This window comes from Alexandromys fortis, unplaced genomic scaffold (assembly GCF_014885135.2).
Source record: "Alexandromys fortis isolate MF-2015 unplaced genomic scaffold, M_Fortis_MF-2015_v1.1 scaffold_74, whole genome shotgun sequence".
NCBI lineage: Eukaryota > Metazoa > Chordata > Mammalia > Rodentia > Cricetidae > Alexandromys > Alexandromys fortis.
In genome coordinates, this window is record NW_026068008.1 from 3260413 (window position 1) to 3283587 (window position 23175).

A 23175-nucleotide genomic window follows, 5' to 3' on the forward strand; every position below is an offset into this window, starting at 1 on the left:
TGTGTTTAAAGGCAGCAGTAGTTAAAATGAGCAGGGACCTCTAAAGGATGAAGACTCAATGTGCTGCCTGTATGTACAGGGAAAGGGGAGATGAGGAAATGTACGTGCCACTTTCAGGAGTGGCCAATGACCGTCCCCAAGGGCCTCATGGGTCAGTTTTCATTGACTTGTCCCACCAGGATCCCAGCCGGGCTGAGCTCTCGTACATTTTCTCCCTGACCCCCACTTATCCTCCTGTCCTTTCCCTCCCCCACCCACCCCTAACCAAGCCAAATTACAGATGTCTAAATCTCAAACATCACCTCATTAACTGACCACGTTTATAAGATGAACACCTGATGCTGAAATCCCCGAGTCAGCAAAAGCAGTGTACGTCTTTTCCTGCATCCCAAACTACATTGGCATGAAATCACTGTCTCGAGTTTGCCGCACGAGGGGGACTCGGGACAAACAGTTAGTGGGATTAACCGTCTGTTTTAGAGCAGTTGGCACGAGGGATCTCTGGTTTCTATCCTCTTAGCCCTAGACGGGGCCATGCTGCTAGGGCCTGGAAACAGCCTGTCCCCTGGGGGGTTCCTGGAGGAATGTGGCCAGTTTGCCTCTGACCTTTATGATCTGAAAGATCAGATTTGTTTTCCTTGTATGTCTGAAAACATGAAACTAGATTAAGTGACTTTAGCTGATCTCTGCTCCATAAGAATTACAAAGTTCAGAAGAGAATTTTTTCTTTTATTGCCAAGTTTTGATCAAAAGACTTGATTTCCACATAGAGATATGCACTATTTGTCGGTAGAAACAAACACACCACCTCGATGAAGTTCAAGAACATTGTGGAAGGGGGAACAGAAAGAACGTGAGAGCTGGAAGGTGAGGAGAAGGCTAAGAAATGTCACCTCACAAGCCTGACACGGCAGTGGCCGTCTGTGTGGAAGTCTGCTATGGAAAGAGAAAGGACTCGTGGGGTCTTGCTGCTGAACTGCTGGCAGCTACCGGATTCTGGGAGACAGGAAGGCATAATAACCAGTTGTTTACACACTGGTGAGCCCACAGGGCTGCGATGCTCAGCTCCAAACCCAGGGTAACACAGCTGGCCCTAGTAAACTCAGCAGGACACTAAAGCAAAACAAATGAATATGGGAAAGATGCCCGCCAAGAGGAATGAGGACTGGCAGGGCTGGGAGGGAAGCAAGAGGGGGGGAGGGGAGGAAAGGACTTTACACCTGCATGAAACTCTCAGAGAACAAAACTTATTAGTTTAAGAATACTGCAGCAAATCGCCATTTCTAAGTAAAATGAGATGACCTAAAAACATTCAGAAGAGCAGACTGTTTCTGATGTAACATGACGGCACACACTGACCACGTACACATCAGCTTTAGTCTCACTAACAGTGTGCGGAAGAGCGATCTGTAGGATAGAGCATGTCATTTCCACAGGCCTTCCATACTGCCAAATCTGTTTTGTGTTAATGTCATACAAGACACTGTTTAATGACGAGTACTTGCAAGCTTTCTAAAGGCATCCCAAGGCCCTGGCTACCCCCCGTTGCCCCCCCCCTACAACACACACACACACACACACACACACACACACACACACCACTCAAAGGTACCTATTTTAACAAAAGCTGTCTGTCTGTGGGTACAGCCTTCAGACCCGGCCACAGCAGGCACTCGGGCTAGAATGGCGTATGTGACTAAATTCTTATTCATTTGCCTCCAACACTTGGACCACTTTCCCACAGTTGCTTCTTAGCATTGGTTACTTGATTTTTTTTAAAAAAAAATCACAATCTTTAAATAGCTCAGCAATGAGTGTATGCATCTCTATGATTTATTCTGATTTCCAGGACTAGGTGCAACCAAAATTAGAGCTGTATGTGTCGGCTGGCTTATCCAAGAGAAGGGAGGGAGCAGAAGGGAGACCCTGAGAAGGAGGAGATCTTGAGGGAGGGAGGAAAGAAAGGAAAAGCAGAGGATGATGGAATTCATGTAACAGGAAAGAAGATTAGAGGACCATGGGAGGGTAGAAGAGGCCAGCGAGGGGGGTTGGGAGATGGCCGTGGGAGAAGCCATGATGAATAACAAGAAAGTATAATGACATATACGTATGCAAACGCCATAAGGAAAGTCATCTCTTTGTAATCTGACTTTAAGAATTAATAACCAGAAAGGGAGACAGGGAAGGGGGAAAATAGTGGCAGCTAAATCATAGCACAAGTCCCTTAAGACAATGATGTGCTCCAGTCAGAAGAGAGATGGAGACGGAGACACCCTTCCTGCTTACTCTTTAAGATCTCCTCTTGTCTCCTCCAAAGCCTCCATTTATAATCGCATAATCAGAACCGTCACCGCGACACCTACAGGGCATAGCCTGTACTTTCTCATACCCCATTTTCACTGACAAACCATAAAACTACCCTGTATGCTTAAAAAAAACAGCTAGCAGAAAATAATAAAACAGCAAAATCTATGAGCTAATAAGACAAATATTGAGAAGTACATGGTGGGTAAGATCTGACGTCTGTCTTACCACACACAAAAAGAGCACTGAAACCTTTATAAGATGACGACTACCACGAGACAGCACACATGCAGTCTATTATAATTACATCATAGGACACACATGAAGGAGAATCCCAGCATCCTTACAAAAGCACCAAAGAAACAAAAGCATCAAAACCAAACAAAGTCAGACATCAAAAGGGAGGAATTCTGTATGCCACGGTAAAAATAATGACAATAATCACTGAAACTTCAAACATCATTTCCATATCCCTTGTGCAGCAGCGTCAAATTCTTCTTTCAACTGGTTCATTACACATGGCACACAAGGAACCCTCCCTTGGAGTAAGAAACACTCAGGTCTGAGCTAGCGCGAGTGCAGGAAAATCACAGTGGACACACACAAGCATCCACCGAGGCATCAACATCCGCTCTCGCATGCTTGTCTCACACAGATGCGTGGCCGCAGCAGGCATTTCGCTCTCCTTACCTAAAGGAATGTGAAAAGGCTTGCAATCTGTAAGAAGCCAGAGGAAGCATTAAAACAGAAAGGAAGTTCTGACGAATCTGTCACAATTAAATAACCTACTTTTATTAAGGGCGCATGTTTTACATAGCCCCTAACACATTGAAGAGCCAGTCAGCATGGAAGAACTGAGGGCATCTGATATACTACACACACGACTGTCCGAGGGTCAGGAAATCCCTCCTCATGGCGCCATGTTTACAACCGTGGTGCTCTCAATGCGATGAATGAAGAAATGGGTTTTAATACACAGTATAAAATAGTAATTGAACAAACCAATTCAACTAACAAAATTCTGGTTGTAAAACCTATTTTTTCCCCACAAATAAAAAATGCCAAGTCATGCAATCTGGGTTTAGGAAAAGACGAACAAGTGTGCACACCAACAGAAGCAGAGCCCACGTAAGCCATGTTGTCCACGTTGGCACTATTCCAATCATGGCAGTAGATGGAGCACAAAAGCACCACGAAGCGGTTTCACCAAAATGACAAGAAACATTCTGCAAACTAATCTCAAATATAGATGCACAGTTTAAAAAAAGAAACTCAAAATGAAGACCCGGGCCTGAGTGTGGGTGTACGTAAAGCTATGGGTTAGTACAAACCAGTGCACACAGAAGCATCCTGCAGCCACACCATGACACACAAATGTCACACACAAACAGTGACACTCTCAGGCCAAGCATGCGCTTCTGTGCTCTTGTACTCGTCCCCAGAAAGATGCTTGGCTCCGCCCACAATCCACATTTGCAAACACCAGAGACAGACTGATACCGCAGGACTAAGAAGGACCGAGATGCAAAAGTTTGCAACCAGAATTTTTCAAAAGCCCTTAAAGGGACTCATTCTGGAGCTTAGAATACTAGTTCTAAAAATTCAGGCTCGCACTGCAGGCCTTGGTGTAAAGGCAAACCCTCCCTCCCTCTAACAGAAGGGGACCCAGCAGCACTGTGGCCCACAGGCAGGGACCAACAGCGATCCCAGCACCAGTTCAGTTTGTTACAACTACTGGGTGAGCAAGGGAAATGTATACACATACTTCACATCTTCCAGCTTCTTGGTGATGACTGAGCCAACCGAGGAAAATGCAGCTGATGCTTTTTGTCCAGCCTGAGACAAGGTTTCAGATGTCTTCTTGTACCTACAGTCAAACATGATTAAACGGGGGAGAGGGGTCAGTCGGGCTTTCCTATAAATCCCAGCACAGTGTCATCACCTACTGAGAAACTCAAGAACAGAACAGTTTAATAACTTCTAATGTTCTCTCTAACCATCAGAGCAGCAACAATCCCTCTGCCACAGAGGCCTAGAAAGGAATGGATCAAGCAGTTATCAGGGTAAGGCTCACAAACTCAAATGCCCTCTCCCCCTACAAAAGCTGCACATGTGTTAAAAATTTCATTTATCTGAGCCTATACCTTCTCTGGGGTTATCTCGTCACCATCTACTGGGTTCTGAGGACTAAATATCACTGAGTACATACTGGAAAAGCCAATATACAGATGTCCCCTCCCTAAGCTGATTGCAGTATGCTATAAGATCACTAGTGGATGCCAACAATCACTGCTTACACTGAACCCTAGCTATACCATGTCGTCTTCTCTTAAATGGCCACGAAATCAGTGAGGATTGGGTGGTCATACAACATGGGTACAATGGAAAAGGGGATGAATCATGTCCCAAGCTGTACAAAACAAGATGGCAAAAGATTTAGTCAAGTTACACAGAATAGCATGCAATTTAAAACTTGAGTTTTATGCCTAGAATTATCCACTTAATATTTTCTGACTGTGAGGAAGAAGAAAAAACACACACAGGAAGGAAGGACTACTATCCAATACTTCAATATTGTTCCCACAACCCACACATGAGATTGTTCTGCTCTCTACTCCTTAGAATGTTCCGGAAAACCAACATTAGAAAACAGTCAAGTGCTCTGAAGAACGGGAAGAAAGGGCTGTGTGGGCCAAAGAAAAGAGGTGCAAACATCCTCATGCCCCTCCTCTTCCTCTCCCCAAAGAAGAGGTGCAAACGCATCTTTCACACTGTCTAGAAGTGTGTACACCAAGGGAACATACGCAGAGGTCGCTGTCACGTCTTGCCACCCTTTGGCGATGTTCTGCTTCAATTCCTGAAGTGAACTGATCCCAAGTTTGCGCTTGATCTCTGCAAGATGTTTCTCTTTTGCTGCCAGCACTTGAGAGAGAGTCTGGATTTCTTCTTCCACCTATGAGGAACAGGGGTGAGGAGAAAATACAGCAAGGACTGCTCTGTGAGTTATTAAGGGCATCAAAGCAAACCATGCTCAGACACTATGATTACTTTCAGGGAGGTGGTTTGTTCACTTAAGAGAAGAATCTCATTATGTATTCTTGGCTGGCTGAAACTCTTTATAGACCAGGTTGGTCTCATATTCACAGAGATCTTGCTGGGTGGTGGTGACACAACCTTTAATCCCAGTACTTGGGAGCCAAAGGCAGGCAGATCTGAAGTCCAGGCTAGCCTGGTCTACAACACATAAGGAGTTTCAAGACAGCCAGGGCTACCCAGAACAGAAATCCTGTATCAATAAAGGAAAAAAAAAATTCACAGAGGTCCACCTGCTTCTGTCTCTCAAGTGTTAGTATTAAAAGTGTGTGCACCACCACACCTGACTACAGTTAAATTTTTATTAATTTTATATGTGTCTTTACAAACAGCATGGTTTAGTAAGCAGGGTAGACACATGATGCTCTCTCCTTCAGAGCTAATCTCTAAGCTGTCAGTTGTCTGCTCTGTTATCTCAGAAGCCTCAGGGCTTCAACCTCTCACAGGTGACTGCTACATCTACATCCGCTGTAGCAGCCCAGCATCCACGGCTCTCCTTCCAGACCCTTCTACCCAACTGCCACAAAAGCAGTTGTTTACGACATGGAGCCATCTCCATCCGCCACCGAGACATTCGCAGCCAACCCTCTTGTGTATTTCATAGACTTCATAGTGAGCCTGCCAAAGTCAGAGTTGTATGAACTAAACGACGTCCCCTAGAGAGCCCCGCACTATGTGAATCTCCAACCCTAGAATAGCTATGGCCGGGTATGCTGGGGCAGGGTGCCTGGCGGGAAAGAGGAGCTAGACTCAGCCTCTCTTCTAGGAGCCTGACTGAAGGAAGGAGATCATGGTGGAAGACGCTGAAAAGATCTGGAGACAGAAGCATCTAGGAACAAGTGAGGTGTGGTAGAAGAGAAGGCTACATCACAGAGAGAAAACGGAAATGTCACCATGTGACGCAGACACCAGGTAGAGACGAAACTGAAAACTGGGCTCCACGATGGAGCCTGCATGGGTCCGACCTAGGCGCTCTGCATACATGTGACAGTTGTGGAGCTCGGGACTGTCTCTAACTCTTCACTGGCTTTTCAAACCCTACTCCTCATTCTGGGTCAGCCTTAATTCGTGGAGAGGTGCTTAGTCTTACTGCAACTTATGTTTTGTTGATGCTCATGGGAGACGCGCCCTTTCCCAAACAGAAACACAGGAGGAATGGATTGAGGAGGAATGGATTGAGGAGGAATGGATTGAGGAGGAATGGATTGAGGAGGAATGGATTGAGGAGTTGGGGAAGGGACTGGGAGACGAGGGAGAGAAAGCTGCAGCTGGGATATTGACTGACTGACTGAGAATCAGTAGAAAAGAAAAATCGGGTCCCTAAAGTCTATTCATTCCCCTTGCACAACACTTCCCTTAGCTTGCTGCCAGCGGCACCCTCAGCCCCACCTGACCTGCCACACAAGTCAAGGATCCCAAAGCCAAGGGGGCAACAAACACCTTTGCTGAATCAGTTTCAACCAGCAAGTACATCTTCAGATCAGGACGTGATAGGCTGTCCAGCAAAGGAGGGAAGGATAAACAATCTCCGGAGGGAGGCAGGGGGAGGGAAGGAGCAGACTATGCCAGCACAGCACTGAGAAGGCATTAGCTGACAAGTGAGTCCAAGACAGATGCTCAGAGGACTCAGTGTTAACCCTGACTGCTGAGACGCTTCGGATGTGCAAGGAAAAGGTGGATTATGAGGAGAAGGGAGAATGAATGCTGTCCAAATCAGGAAGTTGTATGGTTCATTCAGTCACTAACAATGACGGGGAGGCAGAGCTTCCATCCAGGTCTTCTTCACATGGCACTTGGTCACCGGGAACAAACACCTCCAAAGCTTCATGGAAAGACCAGTCACTGTCTCTTCCCCAACAAGGCAAAGCCAGTGGCTCACATCTGTTGGTTAGAGCATGCTACTGCAGCATACTGGCAGCTAAAGTCCCTTCCTTCAGTGTGGTGGGTAAGGAAGGGGAGACTGACCTAAGCGAAGACACGAATGAAAACAGCGCTGTGAGGGCACAGCAATGGAGGCTGGGGTACTGCAGTGATGGAGGCCGGGGTACTGCAGTGATGGAGGCCGGGGTACTGCAGTGATGGAGGCTGTGCCACTACAGTGATGGAGGCCAGGGTACTGCAGTGATGGAGGCCAGGGTACGGGAGTGATGGAGGACATGGTACGGAAGTGATGGAGGCTGGGGTACTGGAGTGATGGAAGACAGGGTACGGGAGTGATGGAGGCTGGGGTACTGGAGTGATGGAAGACAGGGTACAGGAGTGATGGAGGCCAGGGTACTGCAGTGATGGAGGCCGGGGTACTGGAGTAATGGAGGCCGGGGTACTGGACTGATGGAGTCCGGGGTACTGCAGTGATGGAGGCCGGGGTACTGGAGTGATGGGAGGCCGGGGTACTGCAGTGATGGAGGCCGGGGTACTGCAGTGATGGAGGCCGGGGTACTGCAGTGATGGAGGCCGGGGTACTGGAGTGATGGAGGCCTGGGCCACAAGGGACCCTATCTCAAACCATACCACACTCCAAAACCTTAAGACCTGCTGCATTTCAGAGTTCATTATTAAGAGACAAAAGGAAGCCAACAGAATAAGAAAAATATCAAAGACTACTGCAAGTTGCTCAAGCAAGTTCAGCTGCCTAGAAAGTGAATTGCCTAGAAGGTGCTCAGACCAGCCAAGATGGGGGTGGGAGAGACAGAGACACACAAAACAGACCAGCCAGCTGGACCTCCTAGAAGCAGCAGCAAGACCAGGAGAGCAGCCTAGATGGGGCTCAGGCCAACTGAGCGACCCAGGAAAAGACACTCTGGCCTGTTGACCCGCTCACAAGTTATGCAGTCTGTTTCAGAGTCCCAGCTTTGATGAGCTGTCACTCATGCTGGGGTGGGCTTTGGCGATGCAGCTGTCTTTGAGTAATTCCTGCTTCTTAATGTAATCCGCCACTCACACTCTTTTGGGGGAGGGAAGACTAAGACAGAGTTTCTCTATATGTAACAGCTCTGGTTGTCCTGAAACTCACTCTGGAAATCAGGCTGACCTCGAACTCACAGAGATCCTCCTGTCTCTGCCTCCCGAGTACTGGGATTAAAAGCATGTGCCACCACCACCTGGCTCATTCATATTCTTTTAATGACTTCAACAGAACTCCCTGGTTCACTGGGTTGGACTTGGGTGGCATCCGTACTTTTGTCTACTCACCTATCTGACGTGGGTAGCTGGTTGCTCACGTCTCCCTACATAACAGAAACTAAAATGACATCCACGTCTACTGCGGTCCACAGGAATCACGCAGTGAGTTTCAGCTGACAGAGCAGAAGGCTGACCCACCAGAACAAACGAGCTCTGATGGAGATAAACCCAGCTCGCAAGGCGCTGGGCCCACCACCTTTTGCATATCACAGTGGATCTCTTGTGAAGCCACACGCACTCTCCCTTGGTACAAGCTTCAGCAGAGTATGGACAAGTAGGTAAAACTCTTTCCCATGTCCTGGTGTACTGAGTCATCCTGCCGCCACTCTGCAGTGGGAAATTCAGTCACGTGGTCGATAGCCTTGATTCCCACAGTCTAATCTCCGCTTCGTTCCCTGAGATACATTAGAAGCCACCTCCCTGCAGCTATCTCCCGTTTGGCAGCACAAACAGACATACACATTTGGGACCGTCAAAGATAAGGGACGTCCAAGCTCCGAGAGTTGCCTTTGTTTTGCCTGTGTATATAAGCTGGAAGCTTTGGAGAATAGGACAGCAGAGAAGAGTAAAGAAGCCGATGCAGAGAAGTACGTAGTGGGAGTTCATTTCTCCCTCAGATCTAAGTCCCACGCTTGCTGGGAGTCTTCTGGACCCTGAGGGGACACTGAGGCTGGCACTCAGAGGTCCCCAATACACATGCAATGCCCAGTGCAGGTGAGTCTACGGCAGGAACCAGACCAGCAATTGCTAGGGGCTGGGGAAGGGCGTGACTGTCAATAAGAACAGGGCTTCTTTCAAAGATAAGGAAAATGTTCTAGTGCACATGGTGCTGGTTGTACAACCCTGGGAATATAAACCAAACACTTTAAAGCGAGAACTTCATAATATGTAAACGAACTGGGCTCAGTCAGTCAAGTGCTCACTGTGTAAACGAGGACCCCGATTTTTGTTTCCGTTTTGAAGTGTGGTGGCATACACTTGTCACCCCAGTGTTGTGGAGGCAGAGGCGGAAGATGCCAGGAGCCTGCAAGTTACAGATCACAGAGAAACCCTGTGTCAAACGCAGAGTTTAAAACAGTGGAGGGTGCTTGATGAGAGGGCATCCCCTGGCCTCGACACACGTACGTGTGAACCTGTGGGTGTCCCCTGGCCTCGACACACATACATGTGGGCCTGCGGGTGTCCCCTGGCCTCGACACGCATACGTGTGGGCCTGTGGGTGTCCCCTGGCCTCGACATGCATACATGTGAACCTGCGGGTGTCCCCTGGCCTCGGCACACATACATGTGAACCTGCGGGTGTCCCCTGGCCTCGACATGCGTACATGTAGACCTGCTTCCTCCCAGTCCACAAAAATTCCTCCTGAAATAAGAAATGTATTTGAAATTGAATTCCTATCAATTCTTTAATTGCAAGAAAGTGAAAAGGTAAGTTACAGAGTAAGAGAAAATGCTTGGACATCACAAATCTGTAAGGGTATAGAATATAGAATATATATATATAATTCTTACATTTGAAAAATAACCCATTTCTTAAATGGACAAAGGACTTAATGAGTATTTTTTCCCAAAAATATACAAATGGCCAGTAAGCTGACAAGAGGCTCAGTATCACCAGTCATTGGAGAAATTCCAAATCACAAGCACAGTGGGATCTCATTTCTCACCCAATGACGCATACACTTTAATAAAAGGATGCAGGAGGAGCCTGTTTTACTAAGAATGTGAAGAAATCAGGATGAGACTGTAAAGCAGAGTCACTGCTGTGGAGAACAGTTTGGTGACGCCGTTAAAAAGTTAAAACATGGGCTTTGCCACCAAACCTGTGCACCAGCCCTGGAATCCATTTCGTGGAAGGAGAGAACTTACTCCTGCAGGCTGTCCTCTGACCTCCATATGTGCACGGGCGCACATGCGCACACAAATGAATAGATACACGAATGTATTATTAAAATGTAATTCAGTGTAGAATTACTGTATGGTGAAATCATCTTACTTTTAAGCATATACAAAATAGATTCAAAAAGATCATTTGTACACAAATGTTATTGGTTCACTATCCACAGCTGTCAATAATGCACCTGGCTACCAGACATATGAACAACACATCTATATGGTAGACAAATACACAGTGGGCTATTATTAGCCATAAAAAGGGAACAAATTACTGACAGATGGCACAGCAGGAATGAGCCCCAAAAGCATGATCCTGAGAGCACTGCTGAAGGAAGTCAAGATACAGAGGCCAGGTGTTGTATATGAACTATCCAGAAAACAGTTAAATCCAGAGGAGAAAAACAGCTGAGAGGAGGTGGCTAAGGAGTGCGGGGGGCTCCTTGGAACAGAAAAAAATGTTCATAACTTGAAAGAGGGGACAGCTATGACACTGACTGTGCTGAAGGACATTGAACTGTGCACTGAGAAATAGACCATTGTAATAATTTTATAGTCCAGGCAGTGGTGCCACACGCCTTTAATCTCAGTACTCAGAAGGCAGGTAGATCTCTGAGTTCGAGGTCAGTCTGTCTACAGAGCAAATTCCAGGACAACTAGGGCTACATGGAGAAACTCTGTCTTGAAAAAAAAAAAAAAAAACACAACACAACAGCGAAAGAATTTTAGAGGCGAAAGCTATGGAAAGTCGGAGCTGGAAATCTGTCTGGAAGTCAGGCTAAAGTCTGAAGCAAAGAAGAAAAGCAAGGAGGGAGGAAGCTGTCTATATCCACAACACGGACAACAGAGATGAGGTTGTCTATATCTACAACACGGACAAGGATGAGGCTGTCTATATCCACAATGCGGACAACAAGGATGAGGCTGTCTATATCCACAACACGGACAACAGGGATGAGGCTGTCTATATCCACACCCACAGACAATAAGGATGAGGCTGTCTATATCCACACCCACAGACAACAAGGATGAGGCTGTCTATATCCACAGCACGGACAACAGGGATGAGGCTGTCTATATCTACAACACGGACAAGGATGAGGCTGTCTATATCCACAACACGGACAACAGGGATGAGGCTGTCTATATCCACACCCACAGACAATAAGGATGAGGCTGTCTATATCCACACCCACAGACAACAGGGATGAGGCTGTCTATATCCACAACACGAACAACAGGGATGAGGCTGTCTATATCCACAACACGAACAACAGGGATGAGGCTGTCTGTATCCACAACATGGACAACGACAAGGATGAGTCTGGTGAGCACTTGCTTCACGGGTCTGACAGTGTACTCCGCACTTCCCACTGCACCTGACTCCCAGACCCACCTGAAAACCAACTGGAGTCCCTCTCCCTCCTCTGCCCTGCTGAGACTCCAGGTTATTCCTGTTCATGATGCTCTCTTTTCCCCTGAGCCTTTTACCATAAGCTATCACCAGGGTCTTTGGGGAAGGCAAAGGTCCAGAAAGGATGGCCCTCACCTTAGCAAGTTCCCTTCTCAGCTCATCTTGCTCCTCCTCTGACAGGTTCTCCGGGGCACTGAGCATGGCAACGGCATCCTCTCCTTCCTCGGCCACTGGCTCTGTCTTCAGCAGACCTTGGGGTTAAAGAAGAAGAGAACCATGTCAAATGTGAAAGCTAACCTAAACCCCTACAGCTGCTCCACTGTCCCAACGCGAACAAAGTCACTGAGGTTACAGCCAGACCCCTTCATTCTCTATACCGAAGGGATCCTGGGGAAAGATGAAAAGCTGGGAGAGCCGATAAAAAAAAAAGCACAGGCTTCGAATGCCAACCCCTGCACTGAGAAACGTGCCCGTCTCAGCTTCTACTCACTCTCAGTATCCATCTCAAAATAATTACAACAGAGCAGAAGAACGGGGTCCTACCATGACCTACCTTTATACTAAACACAGTGTGCATGCTTATAATCCCAGCACTTAGGAGGAGACGGGACAATCACTAGGCAAGGCCAACTTCAGCTAAGATCAAGTTTAAGTCCAGCCCGGGTTACAGGAGATCTTGTCTCAACAAAACATCAATGTTTAAAATACTGCACAAATAAATCAGCAGAGAGTAGAGAAAAGATTTTAAGTCCTGCATACCAGCCCATGGGGGAAGACTGTGTGCGCATCAGGTCCCTGTGAGACAATCTCCATGACAGAGCAAACCAAATGCCCTAACGGAAGTCGATTCTGCTGCCTCCCAGGTGGCAGCGGAGGCAGCGGAGGTAGGAAACTGGTTGCAGCTTTTCATAAGCCTGCACCTCACTGAGAATCTTAAGTACAATGCCATGGGGTAAGGCAGTACAGGCCTGCGGTCCCAGTGCTCTGGAGGCTGACACAGAAGGACTGAGAGCTCCAAGCCTGGGTTCCACAGTCTCCAGGACAAACAGCTCTCTGTATCTATGTAGAGACGTGACCAACAACACAGAGACTTCCAAACCCACAGCACTCCTTCCCTGAAAGAGAGTGCCTATTAAGACCACTCTTCTAGAGCGTGGCCAGTGTGGCAACCATCTCCAGCTCTTGCCTTTCCCTGTCCAGCCCCATCTAAAGGCCAGCTCAGATAAAACATCGGGTAGAGAAATCAAAAAGCCACCAAAAATCGTAATTGTATTTGATTAAGGTTTGAATGTCAAGTATCCCACACAAGCCTGCTTTTATGTTTGAGCTGTCGGCCCCCACCTGAGGGCTCTGTTTTTGAAGGGTTGTAGAGCTTCTAGGAGATGGAGCCTCAGCAAAGGAACTGTGTCAATGGGGCAGGCCCTGGGGTTCTACAGCCTGGTCCTGCTTCTTGTCTTCCCCGACTGAAGCCCTTCTCTTCTCCAGCTCCTTTTCTCAGGCATTTTCTCTCAGCAGCAAGAAAACAAACTAATGCATCTTTTAATCCAATTTTTAAAATTGAAGGGAAGGGAATTCAAAGTCTCACTACGTAGCTCTGGCTGTCCTGAAACTATGTAAAACAGGCTGGTCTTGACCTCACAAAGACCAACATGCCCCTGCCTCCAGAGTGCTGGGATCAAAGGTGTGTGCCACCACAACACCCAGCCCAGAGCAGCAAACTTTAGGACAGAAAGGATTAGTTAGCCCTGCTGACACTGCCTTTGCCTCAGGTTCTAAAGCTGCTCTGCACTGGTAATTCAGCCACTGGCCTTGCCTTGGTTAACTTTTTGATACTTTGTTAACATGGATTTTGTTTGCATTGATTCTGACCTTTTCAAAATGTTGTATTGACAGATGATTTAATTACTGAGCTTTCTGGTGCCCTCTTGCTGTCCACTTGTGACTCAACCTAGCCACAGTCCGCCCACCCTTCCCAGCATTCCCAGGTCACAGACTCCTCCTCTTCCTGTCAGTGCCACTGCCTTCATCCTGCCACAGTCCACCCGAATCAGCAATGGGGCGCCCCTCCCAGCGCGATGCCAACCGGCAGAGGAAGGGCATGTGGGCAGGCAGGCAGGCAGGCAGGAGGGAACGCACCCTGCTGAACAGGTAGCCAGCGCCACAATACACGTAAGAAAACCACAAAGCAATGAGAGCCGTGTATGGCTGTATGCACAGGACAGAGGCATTTGATGTGGGTTTTATTGCATAATAACTTTTAAAAGTAATTAATAAGTATAATAATTAGCATCGCAGTACCAAAACAGTGGCCCACGCACAAGATGTTAAAGAATTATTAAAGGAGCAAAAGTAACACAAACAAGTCTGTTCAGGAACTACACTTTGGACTAACAAGCAGAACTCACATATGCTTTCAGGAGCAGAGATTGTTCTTGATGCAATCAGAGGGTAGAAAAACTCACTCAATAATTGCTTCCTACTAAGGAAAGCCACAGAGACATGCCCAGAAAGGCCACTGGGTAAAGCTGGAAGGTGAAGCCTGCATTTCCTTCGACACCCCAAGATGTTGGAGATGCTAGAGATGTGGGACACCCGCCAAAGAGATCTACATACAGGGTGTGGAGCTAACCCGAGAGAAAGAAGTGTGCTGCGGTCAGGAAAGCCGGACGGAAGAGCCATCTAACCACCTTCGAACACCAGGCATGGAGCGCTGTGATTTAGAGTTTGCCTCCTGGGGTGTGATCTTGCTTTGGACCAGCATTTCCTCACGAGCCTCCCTTCTTCCCCTTATGAAATGGTAATGCATATTCAGTCCTGTGCAACATACATGGAGCCGCCATCAGCCCGTGCAACATACACGTGAGCCACCATCAGCCCGTGCAACACACACGTGAGCCGCCATCAGCCCGTGCAACATACACGTGAGCCGCCATCAGCCCGTGCAACATACACGTGAGCCGCCATCAGCCCGTGCAACACACATGTGAGCCGCCATCAGCCCGTGCAACACACACGTGAGCCGCCATCAGCCCGTGCAACATAAAGCTAAAATCATCTGACTTGATGTTTTGCTTGGGACTAAGTTCTTGATGACACAGGACTCAAATCAGAGAGCGCTAACAGAATTCGAGTATTAAACTTTGCCTTCTGTAGCAAAAGCTCTTCCATGCTTTTAAATACACATTATCTTGCAAGTCTAAATAGGCAAGGAGAGAAATACAGCATCAAATTGCTAGTGTATGGGGGAATCTTCTATTCCAAAAAGAACCTGAAAGGATGCCGGCACGGGTGAGAACACTCAGTATGAAAACAATGACTATTACCCGGGTTTGGATTTTCAACCAGGATTATCAATCAGTAGAGTTCACATACATGTTCCCTAACCCAAACAATGACAAAAGCCAAAATATGAAATACATGGAGCCCAAAAACTTCAGATAATGTGTCTTAGGGTTTTTATTGATGTGAAGAGACACCATAACCATGGCGTCTTTTATAAAAACATTTGATTGAGGGGGCTGGCTTACAGTCTCAGAAGTTCAGCCCATTATCATCATGGCAGGAGCATGGCAGCATGTGACTGGCTACGTCTTGACCAGAAGGTAGCAGGAAGTCAGCTGACTATCACACAGAGGGAAGCTTGAGCAAAAGAGACCTCGGAGGCCACCTCTACAGTGACACACTTCCTTTAAAAAGGCCACACCTAATAGTGCCACACCTTTGGGGGGCTGTTTTTCAAACCACCACGTAAGGGATATTCAAATATTTTTAAATTTTATTTATTCATGTGTGAATGCACATTTACATGTGTGCCGGAACACCAGACCCCATTACAGATGGCTGTGAGCTGCCATGTGGTTGTTGGGAATTCAACTCAGGACCTCTGGAAAAGTAGCCAGTGTTCTTAACCACGGAGCCATCTCTGCAGCCCTGATAATCAAATATTTCATTAGGTTTTCTATAAAAATAAATGTCTCAGAAAAAAAGACTTTGGTAACACCCATACTTGGTTATGGATTAAGTATCTAGCAAAGCCAGCCAGCAATAATTCAGTTGCTTTACTCACATTCACCTGCAGGGGGCAGCAAATCATCGGCATTAAGATTTAAAGGTGCAGGTTGTTAAGACACTCAGCTGGGAACAAGCACAGAAAGGCAAGAACCAAGTGGGAGATGCTCTGGCCACAGGCAAACTATACAGCCATCTCCTATCTTAGAGAAGTTACTAACCACAGCCGCTCCACATGGCTCGACTTACATCCAAACCTGAGCCAAGAGTTCCAGAAACAGTCACTTACACAGTGACGTCTGTGACGCGGGATGGCTGTCACCACTTACAGATGAGGAAAAAGGCCGAGCAGCCACAGAGTCACACACCAGTGCAGGGTTCTTGAAACCAGTCTGATTTGAAAGGAGACACCCCAAGATCATGACCTGAAAACCAAACTGGGAGCAGGAGGCAGACCTGGACGCCATGTGGTAATAATAAAACTACGAAGCTGAACCGGCCAACGGCAGCCACTATGCCAGCTTACTTCTCCGTTCTCAACATCCGCTTCCCTCACATAAATTTCTAGGCATTACCTTCTTTCCTATATGCTCACAAATAGTATTTAGTATGGAGGAAGAGTCAGCTTAGGGGAGAAAATATGTCATTTTCATACTCTAATCATGAGGCTATTACAAACAATGCACAAACACTTGTTTCTTAATGTTTTTCCCCAGACGCCAATGAAAAGCTGTTTTAAATGGCAAAGAGTATGGCTGATGCCTACTGAAGCTCATCCCGCCAGCCACCGTGAGGGGACATTGCCTTGACAGGGATTCTCTGCTTGGCCGAATGTTGGGCCTCCAAACCTCCTCAGGTCACTTACACACTTCATTTAAAAAAAAAAAAAAGAGCCGGGCGGTGGTGGCACATGCCTTTAATCCCAGCATTCAGGAGACAGAGGCAGGTCTCTCTCTGTGAGTTCCAGGCCAGTTGGTCTACAAAGGGAGTTCCAGGACAGGCTCCAAAGCTACAAAAAGAAACCGTGTCTCAAAAGCAAAAACAAAAACAAACAAACAAAAATAAATAATAATAAATCCAGTTAAACAACCAAACCTACAAAGTCACTTTTACCAGAATCTCCATCCCTAATATCTGACAGCCTCGCCATACCTAATCATGTCTCTTTTTTAATTGTTTCTGCCTTTTAAGCTAAGGCTATCCTATTCGGCACTCACCCTCTCCCCTCCTTAAAAACCCTTCTCCACCTGCCTCCTCCATGCGACCTCCTGACCGCAGGTAAATTTTAATTAATCAAACACATCTTTGCATCATTAAACAAATGTTCCAGAGCATAAACTAAAGTAACACACTTTAAAATAACATTCTGCATCACTCGCTCAATGCCCCGACCCCAGGTGATGCCTCATCTCCCTGACTACAGTCTTCAGCAAGACTCCCACTAGGTCGGTGGAGCCTGAAATTTCCATGACTGCGCCACTTCCTTGACACTTGCCAATGCTGTATTGGGGCTGACCCCAGCGACTGCAACAATCCAGAACAGTGGTCACCGTATCTACCCCAAGAGTAAAGCTCCCTCACCATGCTTTGTTTAACAGACTCTTTTTCCCATTAAGAACATGTTCCATCAATGCAAACAAAATTAAACTAACATTCAATGGGAATAGTGATTTCTACTAGAAAACTGAGCCCCTCCAAGGTTATAGAATTTACCCTGAGTCAGAGACAAGACTAAACTGTTGGATTTTTTTTTTTTTAACGCTAGCCCCATGTTGGAAGACTAAAATGCTGTTTGCTTTACACTCTTGGTTTTTTGGGGGTGCCTGCCACCCAGCTCACAGATAAATCACACACGGAGGCTTATTCTTAATTATAAATGCCCGGCCTTCACTCGGCTTGTTTCTAGCCAGCTTTCCTTAAGTATCCCAAGCTATCTTCTGCCTCTGGCTTTATCTTTCTCTATTTCTGTATACCTTTCTTTGCTTCTTGCTCCGTGGCTTCCTGGGTGGCTGGCTGGCCCCTGATAGCCTCCTCTCTTCACCCCTTCATTACTCCTTTCTTCCCGGATTTCTCCTATTTATTCTCTCTGCCTGCCAGCCCCACCTATCCTTGCTCCTGCCTCCCTGTTGGCTGTTCAGCTCTTTATTAGACCTCAGGTGTTTTACACAGGCCCCATCAGGTGTTTTACACAGGCCCCATCAGGTGTTTTACACAGGCCCCATCAGGTGTTTTACACAGGTCAAGAATCACAGCTTCACAGAGTTAAACAAGTGCAATGTAAACAAAAGCAATCCATCTTTACATCATTAAACAAACGTTCCACAGAAGAAACAAATGTAACACACCTTAAAATAATATTTCACAGCACTAAACCTTGATGGTCTTTCTGACCATCATTCTGGCTTGCTCATGTACAGTTTTTCCTTAGAGAAATACCAATGAGCAGGGCAGGACAGAGAACCAGGGCTAATCCTTTCTCCCCGGCCTTTCTGGCTGGAAGAGCTCGCTAGCATCAGTAGGATTGAATCCAGGTGTCTAGACATCAGGGATTACACCCCCCCCCCCCAGTTACTAATAGTTTAATTACTTCCTTAATTGTCTAATGAAGCAGATTGTCCTTCCGTCTTCAGTACCAACCAGGGAATCCCCAGTGTGGTTTGAGGGGACAGTCAGTGTGTATGTGTCATCTAGAAGGTCCCTCCAGCAGCACAGGCTGGAAGCTACACAGTGGGCATCAGGCAGCTGGAGGCATGAGTGACAGCTGAGCTGTCTCAGGAGTGAGGAGGGAGCCAAGGACCACATGGTACCATTGTACACAGTTTGTGTGCTTTGTCTTTAAGCTGTAAACCGTGCAATTGTAAGATTAGGAAATCTGGAAATTGGACATCAGTGGCTCAGATCATCCCAGCTCTCTCTACAGACCTCTCATTTAAACAAAGCACAACAGGGACATTGTGTGGGAGAACACACAGAGCTACAGGGTTCCTAAATGAAGCGGGTCAGGTCAGACAACACACATGAGAGCGTTTTAGGAAAACCTCAACTTTCTTTAAAAATACGCCCGAGTATTACAGTCATCACACATAACCAAACCAATCTTCAATAACCATAAATTCCAAGACTGGAGTGACAAGAAAACGCTGCTTTCCAGTTCAACCCGAAACATTTGACAGCCCTGTAAGGTAACTTAAAAACCAAACACATGATCTGAAGGGTCTCAGATTGCAGTGAGCTTGTGAGGGAGAAGGGACTAGTTGGCTCCAGCACAGTGGGAACGTGTCCAAGCGAGCGTGAAGGTGTTGGAGGCAGGAAGGCAGGCAGGAAGAAGTCAGCCCTGAACTGGCTCCACGTCCGGGCTGTAAGCCCTGGTATCACTTCCTTATCACCGCACCTCAGAACTCAGGGGGCCGACGCCAGAACAAAGGCTAATATGCCATGGATCAGCTAAAGCTTTAGTTAAAGTCGGTTCTCTCTTTGCCCGTACATGACCTCTCACCCACCACATACCCCACTAATTCCGGCCACGAACAGTGTCTAACCCACGCTGAACGCAGACTCCTGCCTCAGCCTCCTGAGTGTTAGCATTACTCACCTGCACCCCTAACCTGACTCGAGAGTCTTCCAGTTTACAGGAGTCTAGATAAGACAGTCTAGCCATGAGCAAGGGGGCCTGCATGATGGGGCTTCTCAGCACGAAAGGTACAGGTGGGTTGGCCTCACGCCCCAACTGGACCTCCACCTGAGCAGATCAGTGCCCTTTATTGTGACTAAGACTGCTTCCCTTCAAGATTTCCTACAGTGATTATAACTAAAACTTGAGCCATTTTTATACAGTTCGACATCAGGAAAAGAATTCCAAAGTCGGGCATGGTGACATGCTCCTTTCATCCCAGAAGCTGGGCAAGTGGGTATCTGTGAGCTCAAGGCCAACCTGGGCTACATAGTGAATTCTAGGCAAGCCAGGCCTACATCGTAAGATCCTGTCTAAAGCAATAGTCTCGGATCATTTCATTTAAACATTGCACTGTATACAAATAAGAAAACTAGAGAAGGGATGACTTATACAGAAAAAAGTCAATGAGATATGAAATAAGATTTTATACTGTGCAGGACAGAGTGGAAACATTCGTCAATGGCTGGACAGTGGTGGCCAGGCCATAGCCAGACCAGTATCTTGCCTGTGGTTTAAATCTAAAACTCATGTCAAAACCATGAAGATAGGAAGATAGGGCAGGCGGAGAGAGGGGTACCAGACCTCATTTGTTCTTCCCAATGTGAAGACGGGAGGATGGGGCAGGGAGAGGGGTACCGACGTCATTTGCCTTTCTCTGCATGTCACTTTAATCGTTGTAATGAGAACTGGTGGTTGGTGGCTAAGCCTGGCCTGTTAGGACTTTCAGGGCCCAGTCTTTGACTTAACAACTCTACCTGATGAGGCACAAGTGATATTATAGAAGGACAACTGCAGTTCCCAGAGGACTTGTACAGTAAGGCTCTCTGCTGCGTAAGGAGCATCTCAGCCTCTGGACTCTGGACGTCAGTAGCTGCTTGGAACCCAAACCAATGCCTACAGGGCACAAATCTGTCCTGGGCTGAAGATCACTGACCTAAGGCACCTGAAGATCTGAACGGACACATAGACACTTGTCCTCTGAGGTGTCATCTCTGGGAAACAGCACTGCAGGAGCAGATGGAGACTTGGGTCCTCGGAGGATGTCATTCCCCATGAGTAGCTCATATTGAGAATACAACCTTAGAGAGATATGAACTGGGTAATTGTGGTTGAGGTGGCCAGGAACAAAGGAAGCTAAAAAAAAATGACCCATTTCATCTGGCAGAAGCAGGAACCTCAAGAGCAGAACTGAGTGATGTCAGGTGACTGAGGAAGCAAGGGGACAAAGCAGGAAGCGAAATCGTGACAAGCAGAGAAAGTGAGAGGAGGGGTGCCCGCCACAGAGTGTCCTCGGGCCCAGGGCTCCGACAGAAGTGAATGTCTCACTCAGGAATGGAGTGACTTCGCATAACTTCACAGACTGGGGGATAAAGAAAGATCCCCCAGGTAGAACACAGTCGTTTTTTTCAAATGGCTCACTGCCCTCTTCCGGTAAAGTGACCTCACTATATCTTTCATCTTTAAAAGGGGGGATTTTATCTTTAAGAGGGAAGATGAAGAAAGTCTCTGGTTACTTCAAAGCATGTGAATTCCCCTGCTTCGTCATCCTCCCTCCAAATACCAAACACAAAACTGCTAGCTGAGACCATCCATTCAAGAGACACGGGTCAGTCGTGGAGAAACTTGGGGATACTATCATTAAATTTTCTCTTTGTGGACAGAGTTCTCTTCATGTCATGCCCGGTGTTCATCTGTAAACCATAGATGGTTTGCTCTTTAAGACCTCTGTAATCATAAAAAGCCCCGTGAGAAGCAGTTATCACTTCTCTAAGAAGTGGGATGACATGAGAGAAATCAAAGTATAGCAGAATTAGAAATAAACTCCGAGCTAAGGACTTTCAGAGTTTCAGATGTGGGCAGCATGAACAACATATTGTTATTGTTTCCCTGCCCGTCTCAGGATGGACCGAGGCCCTAAGCATGCTAGGCCAGACTCTGCCACGACGCTGCAACCCCAGTCCAGCTGACAGATTATTTTTGCGGCTCATCTTTTCTGCGGTCGCTAGAAGAACCAAAGTTGTTAAACAGTTGTGGCTTCCTGATTTTTCCTAGAAAATTCATAAGAGCAAGAGAGTCCACATAATCAGTGTCTAGGAAAGCATTCCAACAAGCTCTCCCGGAATGGAAGAGGAAAAGGCAGGAAAGGGTGTTAACGTGACACAGATGGTATTGACAGCCACACACACACACACACACACACACACACACACACAGAGATGTTATTGGCAGTCACGCATGCACATGTGCATGCACACACGGATGGTATTAACAGGCACCACACACACACGGATGGCATTGACAGGCACACACACAGATGGTATTGACAGACAGACACACACACACGAATAGTATTGATGGGCACACACACATACATGGATGCTATTGACAGGCACACACACAGAGGTGGTACACACACACACACACACACACACACAAAATGGAATTAGAATTTATGCCCCAGTGGCACAGAAAAGGAAGCCAACAAGCCCTTCACAGTAAAATCCTTGGTGAGAAAAGATGCCCGTCTGTCCGTTCTGTAAGACCCATCCCAGCACCAGAGGTGTTAAGATGAACCCCCTAAACAACTGAGGTTTTGGGATCAGCTTTGAGGTAGAGCAAACAGGTAGCACATACTGGGTCCTGTGCGATCCCCAGCACAGTCAAAAGCAAACCACTGGCTTGAGAAGCGAAAGATGAGCGTGAACGCCAGCGAGGCTAACTAGACTTGGGGACACCAAAGATCTTTCCTACGTCAGAGCCCACGTCTGTCAAACAAACCAGGATGTGTCCTAGTCTCTAACAATTCCGCTCAACAAACAGCTGCTTTGTTTTAGTTATATTTATCATTGCTGTTATTGTCTGATATTTATTGTTGTTGCTGTTTTCATTGTTGTTGTGACAAAGTCTATGTAGCCAAGGCTTGCCTCAAAATTACCACCTTTCTGCTCAGCATCCCAAGGCTTGTCTTCCAGACTCTACCATGTATCACAAATCCTGTTTTCAAACCACAGACTGAAAGCACTTCGCAGAAGTATTGCTGAGCCTGTGGGAAAATGGAACACAGCAGAACCAGAGGGGACACACGCACACTGCAAGGTGCTTCTAGCCCTGAGAAGAATCGGCTTTTCATCAGCCACTGGCTCTGCTCACACTCTCCACTCATGAACATCCGCCCACTGCTTGAGCCTCGTTGCCTCCACCTCTGCCTCCTGGCGGAGTTTGGATACAAGTCAAAGGATAGATTCTTGTTTCGATTCCATCCAATCTTTCTGAGTAGGATAGCTTCTTAGATTGGTCCTCTTTGCCTGCACAACCTACCTGCTTATTAAGAAAGTACATACTGGCCAAAAGTCACACAAACTTTTAAGATCAAGCCTAAGTTTCTCCCTCTTTTCAATTTGTAAACTCGAGTACTTATAGCCACATGAGTGGGGTTTCAGTGATTCAGTCATTTGCTTTTTTAAATGAATTTCATTAATTTCACCACCCGAAAGGCTTCAAACTGCTTCTAGGAACCGCGGAGATAGTTTATAGAAGTTTGCGGGGCGCGGCCACTCACACCTGCTGTTGCTGTGACAGAGAACAGTGAGAAGTGGCCACACACTTG

At 46.9% G+C, this 23175-nt stretch overlaps 1 protein-coding gene and 1 long non-coding RNA gene across 6 annotated transcripts in view; one reads left to right on the top strand and one right to left on the bottom strand.

The window, feature by feature from the left end:
• LOC126513379 (uncharacterized) overlaps window positions 1-23175 on the top strand; it is a 1096546-nt gene that overhangs the window by 295940 nt on the left and 777431 nt on the right. The window lies entirely within an intron of this gene.
• Tpd52 (tumor protein D52) overlaps window positions 1-23175 on the bottom strand; it is a 93601-nt gene that overhangs the window by 10192 nt on the left and 60234 nt on the right. For 3 of the 4 annotated variants that reach the window (XM_050161725.1, XM_050161727.1, XM_050161724.1), the window contains exons 2-4: window positions 12023-12138; window positions 5109-5257; window positions 4070-4171 (exon numbers count right to left, since the gene is read on the bottom strand). In XM_050161725.1, coding sequence (XP_050017682.1) covers window positions 4070-4171; window positions 5109-5257; window positions 12023-12138 — 367 coding nt within the window. Of the gene's footprint in view, window positions 1-4069; window positions 4172-5108; window positions 5258-12022; window positions 12139-17868; window positions 17959-23175 lie in introns of those variants that run through there. The other variant, XM_050161726.1, reaches the window with a different exon arrangement.